Source organism: Amblyomma americanum, chromosome 8, assembly GCF_052857255.1.
Source record: "Amblyomma americanum isolate KBUSLIRL-KWMA chromosome 8, ASM5285725v1, whole genome shotgun sequence".
Lineage (NCBI taxonomy): Eukaryota > Metazoa > Arthropoda > Arachnida > Ixodida > Ixodidae > Amblyomma > Amblyomma americanum.
In genome coordinates, this window is record NC_135504.1 from 9184457 (window position 1) to 9205605 (window position 21149).

At 46.1% G+C, this 21149-nt stretch overlaps 2 protein-coding genes across 2 annotated transcripts; both read left to right on the forward strand.

Annotated features, from left to right (window-relative positions):
- Positions 1 to 1501: 1501 nt before the first annotated feature.
- On the forward strand, positions 1502 to 13375 carry LOC144101712 (uncharacterized). Its single transcript, XM_077634847.1, has 9 exons — positions 1502 to 1656; positions 3527 to 3674; positions 4229 to 4324; positions 5024 to 5404; positions 8259 to 8579; positions 10580 to 10733; positions 11588 to 11677; positions 12712 to 12956; positions 13325 to 13375. The coding sequence occupies exons 1-9, from the start codon at positions 1607 to 1609 to the stop codon at positions 13373 to 13375; spliced, it is 1536 nt and encodes a 511-aa protein (XP_077490973.1). The 5' UTR covers positions 1502 to 1606.
- Positions 13376 to 13466: 91 nt separating this feature from the next.
- LOC144100033 (uncharacterized) lies at positions 13467 to 20815 on the forward strand. The gene is made up of 5 exons (XM_077633082.1): positions 13467 to 13548; positions 14994 to 15229; positions 16348 to 16560; positions 18014 to 18157; positions 20460 to 20815. The coding sequence occupies exons 1-5, from the start codon at positions 13497 to 13499 to the stop codon at positions 20811 to 20813; spliced, it is 999 nt and encodes a 332-aa protein (XP_077489208.1). The 5' UTR covers positions 13467 to 13496; the 3' UTR covers positions 20814 to 20815.
- Positions 20816 to 21149: the final 334 nt, after the last annotated feature.

Consider the following 21149-nt stretch of genomic DNA (forward strand, 5'->3'; position numbering starts at 1 on the left):
GAGGGGTAGAAAATATCTGTTTGATCGAAAAAAGCACATTTTTTGGATTTGATTATTAAATCTTCACAAAATTATAAGGAGCATATCAGGAGGTTCTTTTACGAAAGTCACTGCAGGGGCCACGGCCTAGACGCTCCTCCTAGGCGGGGCCCGTAATCTTTTTACAATAAAAAAATAAAAGTTTTCCTCCGCCACCTCCCATGCACGTCTAACGCGAGTGTCGACGGCGTTACATCAAAACTTTGCTTTCCTCGCCGAACACCGTGAAAGGATGGTATATGCGCAGTTTTTTTTTTGTCATGTGAAACCATTTTACGCCTTCTGTGAAGAGTGCAGCAGAAAAGTATTAAGAGCACTGAAGCTGAGCGAGAGGTTAGGCATGTTCCTTCAAGTGTCTCGTCTTTTTCTGCGCTGTCCTTCAATGAAGATGTATCAAGAACACAAGCAAAACTTACATAACCCTAGCCTTGCTACTCATTATTGGCAGCAAACATGAAAATAAGGATGTGGTAAGCGGAAATGCTTCACGAGAGCTTTTGAAGAATAATTCTCAGCCTTTCTTATAAAGACCCTTGTTGGATAGTTTTCGGCGCCGGTTATCTTTGCTATTGAGCGTATTTCCTTGAATTTTCCAGCCAGAAGAAAGTCAAGTCAACAATTTGTAACTTATGAGAACATGGTTGCCAAGTGCTTATGAGTGTGAATTGAAAATGAGCAAATATATAATCCGCGATTAATTCGATTCAGGCCAAATCTCGGGGACGCAAACATGATTGGCTACACTGGCTGAAGATATCATATATTTGTCGCCTCACACGCACCTTGTATACAGATGTTGGTTGCGTAATGTTACACGCGAATAACCTTGAGAACAGGGCAGATTTGGGCATTTCATTGCAGATTACGTAAACTGTACACGACCTGTTTAAGAACATGAGAATCTCTATCCGGTTCAATGAAGAACACATTAATGGCGCTTGCCATCTGTTGAAGTGATAATCCGAGAACCGCAAGTGGATAGCTCAAAGAAACCCCAAGTTTTGCTGATCGTGCCATGGACAAAACATGCCCCGGTGCAATGGGGATGGGGTGTGACTTCAAAATTAATAAAAATCGGCAGTCAGCCGAAAACAACTGGACACTGGAACACACATGTAAATTAGTGGAACATCAGAGGTAAGAAATTAAGGGCGGAAATTTGTAATCTCTAACCGAGATAGATCGGCGAAAAAAATTATACCGAAAGCATAAAACGGCGAAATAAAATGTGAATTCAATAAAGCTATTAACTTTGAAATCACATCTGAAATTACGCTTGTGGCCTTATCGCTAAGACATCGTAGTCGAAACACTCGGCAGTTGTGCTAAAGAATTCAGTGCCAGCTGCTTTATTAAACGATAAAACCTCCCATTGCAAAACAAAGAAAATCCACAACTCCCAACTGTGCTATCCTGGACAGGCGAAGAAGAAAAATCAGAACACCAGCGCGCGCCACCGGTGACCGTTCCGAATCTCTCTGACTGCGTTTGAAGGCCGCCATCTCTGAACGCCGTTCTCGGTTTCTGTTCTATCTGTGCGTATTTCGAAGTCTATTCAACTGGGAGCATGCCTCGCATCTTCTGGCTGTCTCGTTCGCCCTCTCCGTCAACGCTCAGGTAAGAGAATCGGTGACACATCGAATGAAGTTAGCGGCCAATCTGTGGTACTGTCATCGGTGGATGACTGCGCGGTTCTTGAACTGCCGGGTGTTTTGCAACAGCATGGTGGAGCAAAGAAACAGCGGCTTGAGTGTGGCGTCCGCAGAAGGGTGATAAAAAGTCGTATGAATGGAAAGAGCGAAGAGCGATGCTAACCGGCGTTGTTAGGGTTAAGATATAACCGCAAATAGACAGACCGATGACTAAGTTTAGCTTCACATGTGTCGCTCATTTTGATACAATGAAACCTGGCACAAGCGCAAAGCGACTGGAATACAAGCAAAAGTAGACAACATGAATGCATGTCCAGTGATTTTGGTGTCTATTCTTTTATCTTCCTTTGTCTTTTAATGCTAGAACCATCTCTCATTGGTGTCTAAAGGCAAAAACTAGCTCAGGTGTGTGCTGTTAGCGTGAACTTTGGACTCGTGTTCATTTATTTGCTCCACAGGGTTTGAGTTGGTGGGACTCGTGCTTCTGCCTGATTGCCCTCAGATTTCCTTGAGCGTTAACAATCACCACATGAATTAAATCAGAGTGGCTTCGTGATTTACGCGTGCATTTAAGGTGATTTTTTTTATTAGTTCACAACTGGTGACTACCGTTATTGAGAATCAGATTAACTTTCCGCCTGAAAAGGCAAACCTTATGAATTCTGTCAGCACCTGAAGTGTCACTCGAGCATAATTTAAATATTCGCATTCGAATTAAGCGTGTGCAGCTATACTCGCATGCTCGGCGCTATCTATTGAATTGAAGTATCAACCTCTCTCACATCTTCCATGCTCAGACTGGAGGAATAATAGCAACTTGTTGCAATGTCAACTTTTTTTTTGATGATGCGGTACTTTTTCTTGCAGAGCAGGTATTTCTTATAGCACTGTATAGAGAGACTAGGGTGAAGTGAGAAGAAATTCTCACTTCGAGAATAACCCTCTGCTGAACGTTGTTTTAGGAGGAATAAAATAATCGTTCTTTTTAAACACTACAAAGCAGGGCCTGTTTCAGTCCCTTCGTGCATTCTTTCTCAGTTTAAATTGGACCTTAATGAAGAGGAACTTGAAAACGTATTTCAGTTGTTTGCATTCAAGGCTTTCCAACGAGTTTTATGTATAATTTGCAGAGGCTAACAAGATAGTGCTAGGTTTCATATTGGGTTTAAGAGTAGTTTTCATGCTTGCGGCGCATACTGAGTGTGCCACAATACGCACCCTTTTCCTAATTCGAGCAACTTGAACTCATCAAATAAGCGGAATCTCAGCCACTGGCCTTCTGAGCGCCTGATCAGCATGACGATTTTATAAATTTGGGTCTTTAAAACGCTAAAAAAACTTAAGATGAGGAAGGCTATGAGAGCGAACAAGCGTCTCACGGATCTGAAGTTTGAATGACGAATTCAATGGGAAATGTACCACACAAAGCACGAAATTAACACACAAGTCACTTGCACTCCATGAAAAGAGGTTGTTTGCTTTGCAACACTACGGGCTGGTGTTTACAGGTTTCAATAGACTTATCGATAAAGTAAATTCTAATGATTTTTCTTCCCAGCTTGTCACCCATAGTTGCCTTTCTAAAAAGTGGCTTGCCACTATTGATTTTACTTCTAGGCACATAACAGTGAATTGAGATGTGCTTTCGTTAGGTTTGTCTTTTTGACGTTTCTTGTCCATGAGTATGTACCAAACCTTTCTGTTACCCACTTTAGAAGTATTATTCTTTCAGTGTGCCATATTCTTAGGTGAATTTAAAGCGTGCGTACTTTTATCTACCCCGCGTTGCTCCAGGATAATCTGGGTGCTTCACTGTGGTCGTTCCACCTTTACAGTACATGGAGCAAACTCTCGGAGGAAATGGTTCAGCGTGACTACGACAGGAAAACTCGGCGCCACTGGAAGGAGATCTTCGCCTCTTTCATCCTCATCGCCAGTTTTGTCACGGTGATCGTTTTCATCATGGGACTCAACCTTAAGATGGTACGGCAGACTGCTGCCTGAACGGCAATCCTGCTGAGTTCTTGCAGCAATCTTATGTCCGGGGAAAAACATTTCCCACAAGACAGCTTAAGATGCATTTATTTTTCACTTCTGTAGTTTTTCGGCCACAACTTCTCACGAAACTGACATTAGGCTAAGCGAATCTGTCACTTTTTTTAGGGAGGGGGGGGAGGGGGTGTTCAGGATGCATTAATGACGCGCAATTGAGACATGACCTTCTACTTAGCATGTGGACATACGTGCTCTTCTGTTGGTCAAGGGGGCTGGCAGTAATGTTGTTTCCAGTTAGTATAACTAGCGGAATTCTCACATAGCAATAGCATTTTCTCGTGCAAGTACACTTCAGCTGTCAACAACGATATCTCCACTTGTTCTCATGACGACATTCTACATGACCTAGGTAGATGGCAAGCTCTGGTGTTTCAGTATATAATGTGCCCACGGTGCGGCTTTGAAAATTTGTGTTTTCCAACCGATTCCATTCAAAGTCATGTCAACCTGGTTGCACAAGCGCTGCTCGTTTTTTTTTCCAGTCATCCGGAAGGAAACCATACAAAGGCAGCCGACAGAGAGGCCCGTTCGGACTTCCTGAAACGACAACGCCTGAGAAGATTGAAAATGGGGGTGAGGTGAGCACTTGTTTATACCTGGAGAAACCTATACAAAGCTAAGTGCAAACTATCGGTTTTTTCAAAACATGCCAGCCTGACCTAAAGAGGACATATGGTACGGCTACGACCATTCGGTTATCCCCATGCAAAGGCTAGTCATGATATCAACTGAATTCAACTGTGCTTTATTGCAACATGCAGTTGCCGCACAAAACATCCGACGCATGTACATCTTCAACTACATCCATAACAGTCGCCTTGATGACAGCTTTGATCATCCTTATCTACCCTTTAGGTTAGCGCATTCTTTGTTGGTTAAAAATAGCGATATGTCACTGTAATTAATTGCTAATATGAAAGCATTCTCAGGTTTCCCGCTTACATCTGGTCTTTCCCCTGCCCATAATGGTCAGGCGCTCGAACATCGGCCCAGTTTTACTACACATTTTTCAGCTGCTTCAATGAAGTGCCAAATGCAAATGCCCAAATGCCCCTCCAAAAAACGTGCGCAGGGTGAAAGATAGCCTAGCTGAAATGTGAGTGAAATGTGAACCCCGGTTGAAGAAAGGCAAGCGGAACAGGTGATCAAAGGGAACAGCACCCTCCCTCTTGTCGTATGCGTACCCTGGCGGCTGTTGGTGGTAATCTTGATGAGACATTACGCTCAATCGAAATGTCGGTTTACACACTGTTTTCTGGCGCTCATCTGAGTAACAGACCGCGGACTACACTAGAAGGTCCACGGTCAAGGGAGACCCCAAGACATACGGTCCGAAAGGCCGACCAGGGGGGCAGCCAGGTGAAGAAGAGCGGCCCCGTCCACCATACCCGGAGGTGGGAGGTGAAGGAGTGCGGCCTGGTCCACCATACACCGAAGAGGAGGATACTGAAGAACCAGAATACGAAGGGAAGCTTCGCGCACCGCACCTGGAGCAGAGCGGCAAAAACGGGGCAAAGTGCAGCACTCCCCTGTGCCAGAGCCTCAAGCAGTGGTTCAAGGAGACGCTCGGCAGGCAGGCGGACCCGTGTAAAGAGCGCAACACCTTTTTGTGTGACCCGGCGGTCCCGTTTCCTGGATTCAAGTCGCCGCTGGCCAAGGTAAGCGATGAAGAGGCGCTCGCTGCTGTTTTGTTAGCAACGGAGATATCTTTCAATGCGTTAGCATTAGAGCACTCGGATTGAAAAATCTTTTCGTCTGTTTTTCTGATGCCTCGGTTGGCAGGTGGCGAAGTGCAGAGTGAAATTCCCCTTTCCACTTTCACAGCAGAGGGAAGGGAAGAAAAAATTGGCAATGGCTTAGCTCCGCTATGCCAGGATATACATAGAGGGATGTACGTTTCCATGGCTGAGCTTGTTGTTGGCACTGTATGTTTAGCAATGAGAGACATGTCCGCTTGAAATGTCCGGATCGCAGATGCACTTTCGGAAACTCGAATGGTGTGATCAGTCACACGACGGGCCTTCACATCCTCTTCGGTTGGTTGCCGTTAACTGACGCCTTCCATAGGTTCCATCTCGGCGGCTATGGGGCGTCCATTACGCTCGGCAGTCTGGCGTCTCCGTTTGGCAAGGCGTTCCTCTCTCTGTTCGGGCGTCTCTGCTGCTCTCTACGCCTTCTGACGCTCATTCTCTCTTTGTTGAGTAGCCAACTGCCAGGCGACAACCTCAGGATTGGAAGAGTTAATGTTCTCTTATCTATACCGCTGTTTAGCAGCGGTTGGACTCACCTTCTCTGCATCCATATCAAGCGTTGCGATACAGCCGCCGATTACATCTCCGCTTTTTATACCCAATGCTGCGCATGCGACGACGCATGGTTCGGATGATGAACGCGGTGTGGCGTCATACCAAACTGCGGCGGCGGTGAGCCGCGCGATGTGACGTCATGCCAGATGGCGCCGCGAGCGCGCGAAGCAGAGTAACTGTCTCACATATCTCGGGGGACACCCGAACCGTGCCGTAAAAGAAAGGATAAAGGAGGGAGGGAAATCATGAAGCGCGCGGCGCACCCACTCCTCCTCCCCGGTTGCCGTGATAACGGCGCATGCGCACAACTTTCCTCCCGCATGTATCATTGTAACGCATGCGCACAACTGTCGTCTCGCCTCTACCGCGAAATGCTCGACTGGTAGCCTAGTGCAGCTCCCGCTACAGAAATTGGAGGACGCTCAAGCTTTGCCTTTAAGAGTGCAACGCGACAGCGTGTTGCAGCACTGACAGGGCGTCCACGGAACGCCATCGCCCGTTCGGCGCGACGCCTTGCCCGTTAGACAAATCGCTCGGCTACGTACGGTGAAACGGACGCGCGGAGCGGAAAACCAGGTAGAAGCGCTGCCAGGCGCCTTGCCGAAACGCGCGGGGCTCAATTAGCAGTCATACTTCGTCGGCACATCGTTCTCGACCAACCCGATGCCACGAACGCCAGCATAGCTTCCGCGCCGAACGAACGGGCAGCGAGCCGCAAGCTTCGTGGTGAACGCGCTTTGAATGTGCGCTGCGTTGTTCGCCGCTCACCGCGTGATTCCTGCGTGCCCACACGGCCCCACTGCGCCCGAACGAGACAAGCGGGAGGCACTGCCGTCGCGTGCTATCTGTCGGGGCAGTGGCCTGCATTGCGAGGAGGAGGAGGAGAGAGAGGAGGGATTTTTTGCTCACTGGCAACGTCGCCGACGGCGACGACACTGGCTTTTCTGCGACACGGGGCCTTTAGCGCTGTCGCGTTAAAAAGAATAGAGGGTCGGAGGTATTATCTGGCTGGACCGAGAGACTGGAGCCTGGTTACGGCGTGTCACACGGTGATTGACGGACGGGGTCGAGCATGCTCTGGTGGCCTCAGCGGCAGCTGATACACCGGCCGGGTGACACTGGTGCTAATGCACTCTCGGTTGCATCAATTGTTTTCATCTTCTCTGTCTTTTATAAGCACAGCAAATAAGAAAGAAATCATCGAGACTCTTTATCGATCTACCCCAAGCACAGTGTAGCTCCTGCTTTATCAACAAGCACTGGAGCCCTCTCAACGTAGCCGCTCAAGAGGACTGCAAGGCGGTTGCATCCACCCCTGCTTAACTTGATCCATAGGATGTAGCATGGTGCGCCCTTCTTATCTTTGGTCGGAAAAGGCCCCGTTTTAATCGTATATGCATTGTAGGGCACATTAGAGCTCCATCGAGAGCTCCATTGAGATCCACCTTTTAGGTGATCTGCTACGTCCTACTATTCCTGTCCTCTGTCTTGTATACCGAGACTGGAAGCGCAAGATTCAAAACAAAGGGACAACGCCAAATAGCAACACTACGAGACACGTTGCACTTTGTCTTTAATCTAGCACTCCCCAGCCTCAACATGCACGACCAACTAGCCCCCTACAAAGCTTATCTGTCTTGTATTCAAGCCTAGGTTCCCTTCCTCATGAATGATGTATAGGATTCATTTTTTAGGTGATCTTCGGCCACGTCCCACTATTCCTGTTCTCTGTCTTGTATTCAAGTCTAGCTTCCTTGGACATCATTTTATATTTTGAGGCAGATGTGGAATATTTATTAAGCGATCGATGGGAATCGTGGAATATTCTGATGAACAGCAAAATTGCCTTTAAATTTTTTGTTGCGTTTGCACCAACTAGTTGCGATTGCCATAAAAAAAATAATCCGGGGCGTTTTTAGAATAACTTCAAGAAACCTTCAAGCGGACCGAGGGGGAATCTTCGGATTTACTGTTTTTATAGTGGAATCTTAAAACTCTGCAAAAAAAGTGTTCATAAACTGCCCATTGAATGCCGCACTTGCGTGGAATCTTTTGGTATGCATGTGCCCGCCGGAGAGTTTGGGAGCGGACATTTCACTAAGGCAATCGTTTACTGAGCTCATGGTCGTTTCTTTTTTTTTATAAAGCAACAATGACTTTTTGCACTCGCCAATAGCACACCAAAAAATTATTTGTTTCATTGCAGGTGCGGTCCGTCGTGATCTCCAAGCCGGACAGAGCACACGGCACTGCCATGAGACAGCAGGGCGCCTCTAATGAAGGAGAGAGCACGGATCTGCTCAAATCATGTCTCGAATACTCTCGTGAGCCGGACGCTGGGGTCAGTGACATCCTGCTGTTCTTGTCTCATCTGAACCTCGACCAGCGCCGCATGGTGGACGATCCGGCAGAGGATCCGCTCGCCCGCATGATGGAGCTGTCTCTCGAGTACGGTGTGGACGCTCCCGTGTCTTTCGCCCGGCAGTATGACGTCACTGGAGAATCCTCGGCGCCATACGTGGTCAAGGTGGGTCGCGTTTTGGGGAGGGAAATTGTCTTTTTGGACGGTGAAAATGGTCACTGATTGCCTTCTGGCCTTGCATCTTCTTTGATACGCTTTCGAGGCCACAATGCCCACACCATGACACGTTCTGAGTTGCACGAAGCTTACTTGGTTTGTTGGGCTTAAGCCTAACATGCTTGAAGGTCAATTTGAAGAGACGCTATATGCCATATATTTCTTCCCTTATGAGTGTCTTCAGGGAGCCTCTACGGGTTTGCTTGCTTAAGAGGTATACAACGGAGCCGCTGTGCGAGCAGTTTTCGACGTTTGGTCCCACCATGCCATCTGTTTTTTTTTTTAGATTCCTGGCTGGACAATCAGCCTCCCTTGTGTACTGTCCTTCCATAAAAGCCACCTTCGTATGACGACCCCATGCAGACCGCGTAGCCACCGCGTTCTTTGGTGAAGTTGTCCTCATGTCATTAAAATAAAATAACCATCGTCTTCACCATAATGTTGCACTCTTATATTTACATAGTAACTTTCATGTGAAGGGGCAACGTACAAATGCGTATGATAAAGCGCTAGAGGATGCTCGCTGGGCGTAAACAAGTTTATTTATTCTTGATGAAGTTGGATGTACATGTACGGATTTATCAAGTGCACGGTCCTACGTGCAGAATAAAAACCACGAAGGAAACAAGAATTTAGCATTTCTTTCCTTCAATTTGTTGCCTGCATTGGTCTGCGGTTTTGAACTTTTGCGTTTTTGTGTGTTATATGTTTTAAAGAAAAACATTTGGGCTCCTAGTCTGCCCATGCTGTCCATGCACTAAAGGTTTTCATATATTACTCGCATGATTCCTTCGTCTCGTTGAAAATTTAAAAGTTCGATGAGCGTCCCGTAGTGCTTTAGTTTTTTCGCCATTTACAGCAATGCATGGTTACTAACTGGTTTTACTTGATAGCCTTGGATATTTACAGTATTTCATTTCGCCATGATACCCGCATTTCCTGAACATCACCATCTGCCGCCATTTGCCGGTCGCCAATACCGAATATCACGTAACTCAAAGGGAATGCATTCATTTATGAATTAGAAAAAATTAGAACCATCTCTCGAGATGGTGAGCGATGATGTTGATACTGACATCTTGCCCGCCTTACGCGCTATACAATCTGACCTATAAAATTCTTTCCGCCCTTACAACCGAAGAGCTCCGATGGCAATAGAATTCAATGAAGTTACACAACAATCCGAGTTCCCGCGGTAATTTTGGATGTTCAGACCCATGGAACACCTGGTGGTAGCGGCGCAAGCAAGAATCACTTGTTCAAGTTTCTTGTTCTTGAGCACGTGTTAGCAAAGACGAGAACCACTGTCGTTTCTCTGTTGCCTTAAAAAATGCGTACTTGGTCATGTGCTGAAACTCCAGTCCTCTGAATAACCCTCTATTCGGCCATAGAGTATACAAGTAGGAAAAAAAAAACTCTGAATATCGATCCGCCTTTTCGCATTCTAGTCATCGTCAGCCGAATGTTCGTTATGACGAACCTAGAAGAACTGCAATCAAATTAAAACATTAAAGCTACCGAAATCACGAGGGAAAGAACATTTGAAGTGCACGAGAGTCCACGACAGTGTGCAGCTGCCATCATTTTACACACTGTATATCACAGGTTAAGTATGACACTCACTACTTCGATATGAATATTCTTGAATGCATCTTACTCTGTTCAGGATAAGGCGCCAAGGTGAAAATGTGTGCTCTGAAACCAGAGCACAAACAGGGTCCCGTATTTACTAAAGCACAGAAAAGCGTGCGGTGATGCCGATAACCAGTGCAGTCTGATCCACGTGGACGTAATCGAGATCTTCAATAATTGCTTTCATATTTGTAACAGTTTGTTCTGCTGTCTATTTAATAAATTTTCATCATTCAGAGCAATACAGTGAAGGAACTGATTAAACTGTTCATACTGTTCATACAATTGCTGCAAATGACTTGACTCATTTATTCCAGATCATCCTGAACCCAGAAGTGAATGACTTCTTCACTGCATTTCGGTCACTGGAAGAAGACGAGATTGGAACATTTTACCAGTTCTGTCTCAAGACCTATGCTCAGCTGGAGGACAGTGTGGTAGCGGAGCAGCTCGTCAATGCCGACGAAGAACGTGAGTTGATCCCTCTGCACACATCGAAGTTCGCGGACATAAAACTCATTTCACCTCGTTACCTATAACAGTGCGATTTTACGAAAAACTTAACGCACTTTATCTTTCCGACATGGTACTGTAGTACTTTCCAGCTACTGGTATTATTCAAGTACGAGGAAAGGTGTCAACTTTAAATATTCTGCGCAACTCCAGAGAGAGAGAGAGCAAACCTTAATCAAGGCGAACAAGATTCGCCGAAACTACTTCAACTCCAGAGGTCGAGGTAGTTTTGGCGAAGCTTGTTCGCCTTCATTCTGGAATTAGCATTGTTTCCGTTTTAAGTCTCAGTGATGGTCGTGTGAGAGCTCATCATCGGCTTGCTGCTGCCGCGTATCCTACATGCCATAAAAGAAAGGAACTGGATTTCGAAGACGACCTGCGTGCAGATACACTTGTAATCCTCCGCTTAGGTGGCGGTGAATTTCGCTTCTTTCTCGGCAAATTCATAAAAGCGCCTAAAAGCAAATAAATGTTCCCCTTTCACTCTAGAACAAATTTTTGAGCAAAAATTTTCCTGAAGAAAAGTTTTCAGGGATTCCCCTAATCAAGCAACCCTGGCAGAGTGGATTCCATGACGACTGTTAGCTGGTAGCCGAGGAGCTGACAAGCTCGAAATTGAAAGTAGTTGCTGCGATTTTCCACTAACAGATTTTTGCAGAACATACGTAGTTGGATGTCCAGGAGACGCGTACTTGCCCTGCAGTGCTCGAAAGAGGGCTTATGATGGCTAACATGAATATGTCATTCTAGCGGTGCACTCAACACCCGTCTACGTTGTCGTGCGTAACTAACCGCTCTGTATTGTCACGAAGTTTCAGACTTCCTGAACACGACAGGAGCCTTTAGCCGACCATCCAGAATTAGCATCTCAAAACTGGCCGAAGCAACAGGAGTGAAAGCAGGTGAGCAAGAATCAGCTACTCATAAATGGCTGAGTTTTTGTCTTTGAGAGTTTTTGACAAAAACATGCCTGAATTTGCAAATGTATTTCATCAAGTTGTGATCGTGTGAAGATGCGCTGGGCTCATTTACCTTTTTTGAACGCACAAGTCGATGGTGCGCTCCTTTTCATGTTTAAGATATGTGACGTGCGAGACGCCAGGGGATGCAAACTCTGAGGTACACTGTTGTGATGTCGAGCCTTATGTCTCCAAAATATTACTCGGCCAAAGAGAAATGCTTCAAACGCCAAATTTTCAGAAACATTTACGTGTAGGTCGCCACTTTGTGAATTATAGGATGCCGGTAACCAGAAGTTTGCAAACCGGTCTAGTTCGCTCGAAGTCCCACTAGTGGAACATGACAAAGAACAATAGACTGCACTTCGTATGAAAAATAAAGCATGGTGATAAGGAAGGTTTGAACGAAAGGCATCTCAATTTTTGCATTTCTGTGTCCGAGCAGTTGGCCAGGCATGGCGAAGACGGAACGTCTAATAATGGTATATTGCGACAAAGAGTTAGCATGATCTAATTGTATGTGTTATGGATAAAAGCGCCTTGAATTGCACATTCTTTTGGAACCGTGTTTTGTGCGCAAAAAGACTCTTGATTTTCGACGCTTCAAGAGACTTCCATTCTTTAAGGTCTGAATGTTTCGAAGCAGGTGTTAGGCTAGGCATCGAGATCCCACTGTTTTTCATTGCTTTTGCCATTGAGCTGCCACAGGACGTAAAGCTAATTTGCGCTTGCTAGCAGCTGCCCGAACTCTTCTTTACTTATCTCCCTCGAGATTGATTGTTCAACACTCGAGCGCGATATTTATTAAATAAAAAATACATGCAACATCAATGCACTGTAACAGAAAGCTTACAACCCTTTCCGTACATCCATCGATCGTTTGCGATGCGTGCTTTCTAAGGTTGTTGATTTTGTTTTCACAATGCAAGTCGCATTATAAGCCTCACTAGCACGCATGGTCGGACCTCATGATGCAGGTCGGTGGAAAGAGCTCTTGGGCTCGTTCAGCCGTTCCAGCCAAGCCTTGAACGAGGTGGTGATTGCGGATGAGCAGGCACTTACTTTTGTGGCGTACTTATCGCGGCCCGTTCAGAGCTTGGCCATGAGGCGCCTGCTGGCTTGGCACGTGCTGCGCTACATGGTCGGCCCCAAGGTGGACATCATGATGGCAGCGAACAGGACGGAAGATGAGGGGCGCCCCGCTAACTACAACGCGTTTCATGTGAGTGCTACCAGAAAGATTTCAACGCACAAATCTGTGGAGCTGCGAGACTCAGTTTTTTGCCTTTACTTCTACGGCACTGGCTTAGCTATAGTTGTTACTATAGAGTAAAGCTCTCTTATCGAGTAAAGCCATCGTCCTGCCGGATTCTTGGACTTCGTATCTATGTGTCATATAATCAGGCCAATGTTGCCACAAACATAAAAAGTTTGCCATCAGCTTACGCATTTTCTCCGCGGCATTGTCAATAAGCACGTCGGGTGGCGCGAGGGTCCTATCACGAACAGAGTCCACGCATTCTAACGTCCCCCCACATACGTCCACTGGGTGCTGTACTGTAAGCGACACATCGGATATTGCGGACATAGGTTGCTAAACTTCTGACGCATGAAGTTAACAGTCCGGCCGAATTCTCATGAGCGGGATTCCAAGGGTGTTCTTTTTTGGACGCGAGGCTGAAGATCGGTTTGAACATCAGCGGTAGTATAATCTTCATTGACTCGTTTTCAGCCAAAACACCAAGAGACGAAGTGTGCCGCCATGGTGGCGAGACTGAGGGGTGTACCGTACGCGGCTCTCTCATTGTGGGAAGGTAAGCTGAACAATGGAAATTTCTGTGCAGATATTCTGTTCCGTATTCATTTCTTTACACTGAAAGGATCAGCTTGCATTAGAATCCCAATTAGGAGACGGTTTCAGATGCGAGTAGATGAGATGGCTGTGATTTCTGATGTCTGCAGCAAAAGGATAAGCTAACGACGAAAGGTCTCTTAGAGCAAAAAACACTACGCTATTTTTTGTAACTGCTATTCCAATTTTATCGTTTATTTGGAATCAGAATGTTTGCGTATTTGATGCTTTTTATAGCATGGAATGTATTGTCGAACAAAAGTATATTACGCTGTTGCTGTGGTCGGAGTGCCCCAATATCATACAGCTATCTCTAGACGTGTAGAAATGGTGCTGCGTAAACTGTTTCCTTCGACCTCTTACAGCATTACTGTACACAATTTTATTATTATCAAGGGCTAGCGATGCTTACATGCGAGTAAGAAAATATTACGACTGACAACCGGGCTCTGACTGGTCACAACACAAGAGACTTGTCTATCAATCGTGCAGTACCTTTCAGCGTCACAATTTCCCCATTATACTGTGGCTTAAACATCTGAGACGAGTCATCACTGCACTATCGCGAACAAAAGTTCACAGGACGGGAGTATTAAAAAATCAGTTGATTTTGACGTAGTCAAATAATCCAGTCGGCTTAAATGTGTCAAGGTACAAAGGAAAATTGCATGCCTCATCCCCAGTTAGTACCACACGATTGATAAGCGAGGCAGCACTGCGATAAACTTTTTTTCAGAACACGCATGCAATATTGTTATCATCGCAGTAGCACATACACATGCCATGGTGCACTCGCCTAATGCTTCATGGTTTTCGTGATGACTTATGTAGTTCTGGCCGCGGAAGGTGCACCAAAGAACTATAGCATTTTTCCTTGCGCCAGTGCGAATCTTACGTACTCCATGACGTGCGACCATTGGTAGAGAGTGGAAGCCACGAAACTGCCGCCTGGTAGTTAAGGACGCTTGACCATTGAGCCGGTGCCTCAAAGCACGTGTTTGTCGCTGCGATCGATATAGACTGAGGCTTTCAGCGCTAAACCCTAGGTAATTTCTCTTCTTAGGGACGGATTTCTATCACGACGACGAAAAGGGATGCGCATCGCAGGTTGCGTTCACGCTATTCATGTAAGCCCAACGCGACAACAGGACGCACATTCTAGCACTCAGCCTCTGTCTCGTTTTCTAGTTGTAACAGCTACGAACAAGTTTGAAAAATTAGCCGCAGACGCGTGATGCCGGTTCTCTTTTGCTTCGTGTCTGAAGAAAAAACTACTATTAAAACAACCGCCGGAGGGAGGGAGGGGGGGGGGGGGGGTACAAAAGTTGGCATATTACGAAGAGGCCAGTGGCTTCTAGGTGCAACGGGATATGTGCGATTTCAGAGAAAGCATGTGTGTGCGCGCAGGCAGTGACGCCGTGTCCACTGCGTCTATCGTCGACGTGACCCGGTTCATGGGAGATTTCCAGGACGCCATGGCATCGGTGTTCAGAAGCCCTCCGGAGAACAGGAGCGACCTCTCCGAGAATGACAACGCCACGGTGTCCGGACCACCAGTCACCAGTGTGGCACTGTTTCCCATCACGGCAGGAAGCGAAGCCGCTTCTGTCAGTCTGTTCACGGCTCTGGATGGCGGAAATGAGGTGCCATGAAGTTTATTTCTTTATCTTCTTTTGTTCATTTAGTTTTTATCCAGACTACACAATTGCCTTGAAGAGAAGGCATACCCGCTGTACGAAGTTTCAAAGAAGAAGTGAAACAAAAGATAACTTCTCCAAAAGCAGCAAACAATTCATATTGGCTGCTGAAAAGCGACGGTCATTGTTACCGTCTAGTACTTGACCTATCAGCGGCGCGGTTCAATTTGCGTTGGCGGATACTGTGTGCTTGTTTTTGTTCCTGCTATTAAATTTCAGAGGCTAAGTAAATTAAAATCTTGAAACTTTGAGTATACCTTAATATACATTACCGACGTCGTCAGAAAATGATAAATATTGGCGAGAATTTCATGCTGTAATATGTAAATTGCGATCAATAGCTGCCAGGCCAGCACGCGCTCGGGGAGTATAGAGAGATGGTGAGCGAAGGTAAGGCGGCCTGGAAGCAGTTTAGCTGCGACGTACAGAAGAGTAATAGACATCATTGAAAAATCTTTTGGTAGAGAATCTATGGCATGAGAGAGATGATCAGTCAGAATTCCAGTCGCACGTTCGATTACACGAGCTTGATGAAGCAGCTCCGGCTGTGCGACCAGCTAGCCAAGTTTTGCACGCCCCGAGTGTTGGGAAGAAATAGGGAATACAGCAGTAAAACCTTCAGAGATTTTGTCACCTGAGGTAATTTGTACAGCGTGAGACTGGGAACTGCGTGTTGATTTTGTGCCTTACCAGCAATTCTGGACAAAAGCATCTTTGAGCGGGAAACTGTTAATGAACGCAACTTCTTAATATAATGTGAGATTTCACGATAATAGTCAATATATTCGCAGATCATCCGACGGCAGTCATGTATGTTTTTCTATTAACGTTTTTGCTATCGTCAAAAGCGTTCCCCACTGGTTTTCTATGGCAGTCTTAACTGTGCGATGCGATTGATGGAAACACCTTATAAGAAAGATTTTTCTACATATAAGAAGAATGGACCATTACCTTCAATAAATCCATAACAGTGTTTTACAATTTTTTTAATTTCCGAAATTTTTGCCCGAGAAAGCTGGACTTGCTTCATGGTCCAGAAAGTGAAGAACAAACGCTATATGCAGAGCACCGGGGAGAGTCCAGCAGCCTCGACACGCAGCTTTCCCTTCCGCTGGCTGCGGCACCTTCGCGCGTGGTACGCCTTGCCGCCCCTGGTGCAGGCACTGCTTCCGCGGATGGCAGCCGTGGCTCATGTGGAGAGGCCGGGGGCGTTCTTCCGGCCTCCTTACTACGACGCCGGAGCTCCACCAGAGTACAACTTCGCCACACTGGGCCAGGTACGAGCACGAGGATCTCAAGAAATGTTAAAACTGCACAAAAGACAAAGACATGGGCAACGGGGAACACACAAAACACCACGGGCTCAGTGTGTGTTCCTCGTTGCCTATGTCGTTGTCTTTTGCGCATTTGTAACATATCTAGAGCTATGAACCAGCTGGACCGCAAGAATGTCCTGCTGAAACAAGGATCTCAGTTGCAAAACCTTGACTTCAAGGTACTCTTGACTAGCATGACACGCATTCTGGAAGTCTCCACTAACTGGATGCCTTCACTTTGCTTAGCACCAATTCTTTTCAGTCCCAGCATTCGAAGGGGATGACTACATTACGACAGCTGTCCCGTGTTTCCTCTTTCAAAATCTCGGCTGATGCCGTACATAATATCGCATAAGTTATTCTATTACCAAAATTAGAAAATTACAGCCATAACCTCTTTCCTGTCACCTGCTGAAACATGAGGAAAAAAATGTGCACAGGGAGAGCACGTCTACTTCATATTCAACCTCCATTACCGGTGGTGACCTTCCGGTATAAAATGAAATGAAATTATTTTAAAACTCTAGCCAAAAAGGCGGCACTGTTTTACTTAAACGCAGCAGATGTTCTATTCAACTTGCAATTAAGGAGAATGCAGGCGGCCTTTGCCCTTTTCCGGAGGAAAAGAAAAACAGACCGTTTATGGCTAGTCCCGTTTGGGTAATGCCCAGTCGGGGGAAGTTTCCAGAAAAATACGAATTTAAAACAAGCTTTTCCAGGGACAGTTGCTGTAAGCTAAAATAAGTGGCTTTTTTTCGGGGCGATTCGTTCTAAGATACAATAGCCAGTTCTTGTGTCGACTAGCAAACTCCTATGTAGACACTACACGTTAAAGGCCATCTTGAGCGCTCTGCACATAAAATTTAAGGAGTACTGGAAACGCCTTTTGGTGTAGTATATGGTTGTCCCGTATTCACCTCTTGTTTCCAGAACCGCTGCAGTCTTTCTAGAGAGAACGCAGAGCACGTCTTTCGAGTAGTGGATATATTCCTGCTATTACTCAACTTCCGGAAAAAAAGAAACTGCCGTCCTGTTGCGTGACTTTTTGCATTACAAATGCTGTTAAGATTCACATCCGCTCATAGCAAACTTTCACACGTTAGTAGCCCTGCAATATGAAGCATTTGCGGTCATGTTTCACGGCGAACCGCGAAAGTTTGCAGGAATTTCACGGAAGTGTTTTCTTTGAATCGAAGCGTCACTACTTCCGGAAAGTCGCTGATTTTTGAACAATCCTAGAATATGCGAAGGACGTAAAATATTTCCCCGCAGCGATAAAGTGTTATATTTTTGGAGAACATAGGTCGTTGAATACCTCCCCTCCCATTACTCTCTTTCCGTGTTTTCGCTCATATAGTCATACCCGTCTCATCATTGTTATTGGGACTCGTGATATAACGTTCCTGCAACGCAGGTTATCAGCAAGGCCATGGCGCACGAGCTGTCAGAGCGGCGGCAAAATGATCCTACCATCGGCAAACGCTGGCGGGGATTCTGGGAAGATGTGGACACTGCCGACGGAAAAAGCGTCTATTGCTTGAAAGCCGGCTTTGCTAAGGTGAGCTTTGCTTCATGGTTGATGTAGTCTTACAGAGAGCCCGACTTACAGATGTCTACTCCGCGCTATACCTGCTCTTGCGACACTTAGACAGGAATGAAGAAAGATTTTCTGAGGGAAGCCGGTAGCTTGTTCGCACAAAACTTTCGCACAGAGCTGACATTCGGCGGGAAGTTTTGCTTTTAGTATGTTAGGGTCATACACTCAGATTATTTGCTCAGAATTAATGGGAAGTCAGTATTGAATGCGGTGATGCCTGATCAAAACGTTCGCATTTTCAACGGTTCAGCGGGCAGCGCCATTTAGCGGACTCAGATGTCTGGGGAGCACCTTTGGTTTCGCGTTCACGTTGGTCTGCTTCCATAAGTCTACCATGGACAAGTGCTGGAGCCTCGGGTGAAGCTCTGAAAAATTTGTCTTTTTTGGTTTGGCATTAAAACGAACAGTGCTGTCATCCCAGTATTTCTCGCGAAATTATAAAAGTGTCTGGCCCACATTAACTGAAGAAAGACCGCGAAATGCTCCGACTGGGGCGGTTGAACCAGGACCAGAACTCTTCTGTTTGGTGTCAACTGCATAGTTAAGAACCAACAGAGACCCTACATGCTCTACCTATAACAACGAAAACCAAGTCAGTTGGGTCTGTTTAAGCTTGCACTATTTGTGCATTCACTACTTGACCGGTAGATGCAGACGCCCTCTTTTTAGTCCCTCAAACATTTCTAAACACTTCTAAATACTGCTTGACCAACGCAGAAAGTTGGAGGCCATGGGACTAGAAACAAAGCTGGCTTGAACTGGTTAGATGTTTGGCTCTCGCGTATAGCTATACCACTTTTGAACTAGCTAATTCAAAGATTTCGAGCAAATATTCAGTGGAACATTTGGTATGTACAACATGCCTAAGTGTGTTTTGAAAACTAGCGTTATGACACAAGTTTTCAGCTCGCAGTTGTTTTTCTCAGTGAAGGTCCCAGAAATGTCCTCACAGTGTTGAGGTGTACTGCATGAGACGGCGTATTGTATGTATTGTAATTTGAGATTTATTACAAACTTCTTCTTGCTGTTTTTTGTGTAGTTTCATTCCCTGTTCGTTTCCGGCTGCAGTGCTAAATGCCGAAGGGTTTTGCCAAGTTTTTATGGACTTCTTTGACTGCAGGTCCTTGTCATCATGCACGACATGATGATCGAATACTGTCCACTAAAGGCGTCGGATCAGAGTATTTTATGTCAAAATGCAGACTTGGAGTATTTTATGTCAAAATGCAGACTTGAAGTATGCGTGCACATCTCTCGATTTTTCCAAGGTGTACGCCATCCCATGGTTGCCACACCATGACAGTTCTCTTTGGTGCAGCAAGGAATAACCCGATCAAATAGCAACGCTGCATTGCGACTTGTGTATTGCGAACAGTAACTACGTCTGCCTGGAAATGTGTCATAACAAATCACAGTGGGTTCCTATCTTAGCTGCATAAATGTTTTTACGAAGTTCCTGACATCAAATGTTCCTGACATGAGCTATCAGCTTTACCTTAATCCTACGTAGTGAAGTTCGCCACTCCTTCCTGCCGTACTTAAAGCAAAATGTCTTTGTCGTCCCAAAAGAATTTCTGATGGTTTTGAGGAATAATATTACATGATTATGCCGGCACAAATTTTCTTTCTGGAACACCGTTTTTTGAGTATTGGAGTCCTGATGACGAAGAAGATGTTGTCAAGACAAAGCCACTATTGTTCGTTACTGCTTTTGTCGAACGAAAGCTGAGCCTCACTGAAAATATTGCTGTCTGAAGGTACGCCTCGACTGTCAATGCATATTGGATGTTTTTTTGTAAATTTTAGCGTAACGCGTTAAGGATCCCGTGTCTCGGAATAGTGGGCGTCATCGTCGGCGTCGTTGACCATGATGTGAAAATCAACAAAAATTCTCCAGAGATGAAACCTAGGTGGCCGATGGGTCACCTGCCACTGGATTATGATTAATCTGCCCACGGCGGCAGGAGGCAGTTAATGATTGGTCGCGAGGCGTTGCTCGGGTAAAGCAACAATGGGTATAGCAAGCCCCATCGGTGGCAGCACCTGCCATCGCAGGGCAGTGGCGCACCGCTTAACCGCTGCACCATTGGCCAAGGAGTGGTATGAGGGCGCCCAGGGGTCTCTAAATTTCGAGTAGAGAATTCCGCATATATCGCAATTAACTTATTGACGCTATCGCGGCATACCCGTAAGGCGTAGCTTGAGTGTGTCTTCCAACTTTTCTCATTCTTTTGTCCTTGTTCCGTGTCTCTACCCTGCCTAGAACGACACCTGGCGAGAGAAGAAGCTCGACGAGAGTAAGCTCATCGACAAGGCGCGCCTTGAGGGTGTCCTGGGTTCCAGGATAGCCTACTTGGCGTTTCTGAGAGCTCAGCGACCGAACGCTACCACTACCGGGTTGACGGAAATGCTGCCGGGAGTAGACCTCTCGAGCAAGCAGCTTTTCTTTGTCATGCACTGCGCACTAAGCTGCGTCATGGGGCAAGACCCGGATTCGGTACGAGGTCCGGGTGACCAGCGCTGCATGGTCGCTTACCGGTCGCGAAAGCGGTCTAACAGCAGACGCTGTCGGCAGGTGACCGGCGGTGGCATTCCGAACGAGTGCCACTACATATAAAGCTGTCAATAAAGTATATTGAGAGCGCTTGTGTTCGCGCGCTTTGTCATTAAAAGATGCATCTTCCTTGTTTTCGGACTCAAGTAATCACGATCGACCGAATGATGAGCCCTTTTTCTATGTTTAGTGTGTTACGAGTACCCCAACGATACGGACGCATATTGAGCATGTCTTGGAATGTGACAAACCTGATTAATATTGATTTCAGCTAACGGTCTCTGGAATTCAGCACAGCACAACGGCGAGCACAACGTGGCAAACGGGGCAACAATTGTTTCTAAAAACCTGTAAACATCAGCGTCTATGTAAAGATTCACAACTCCAGAGGATTACAAT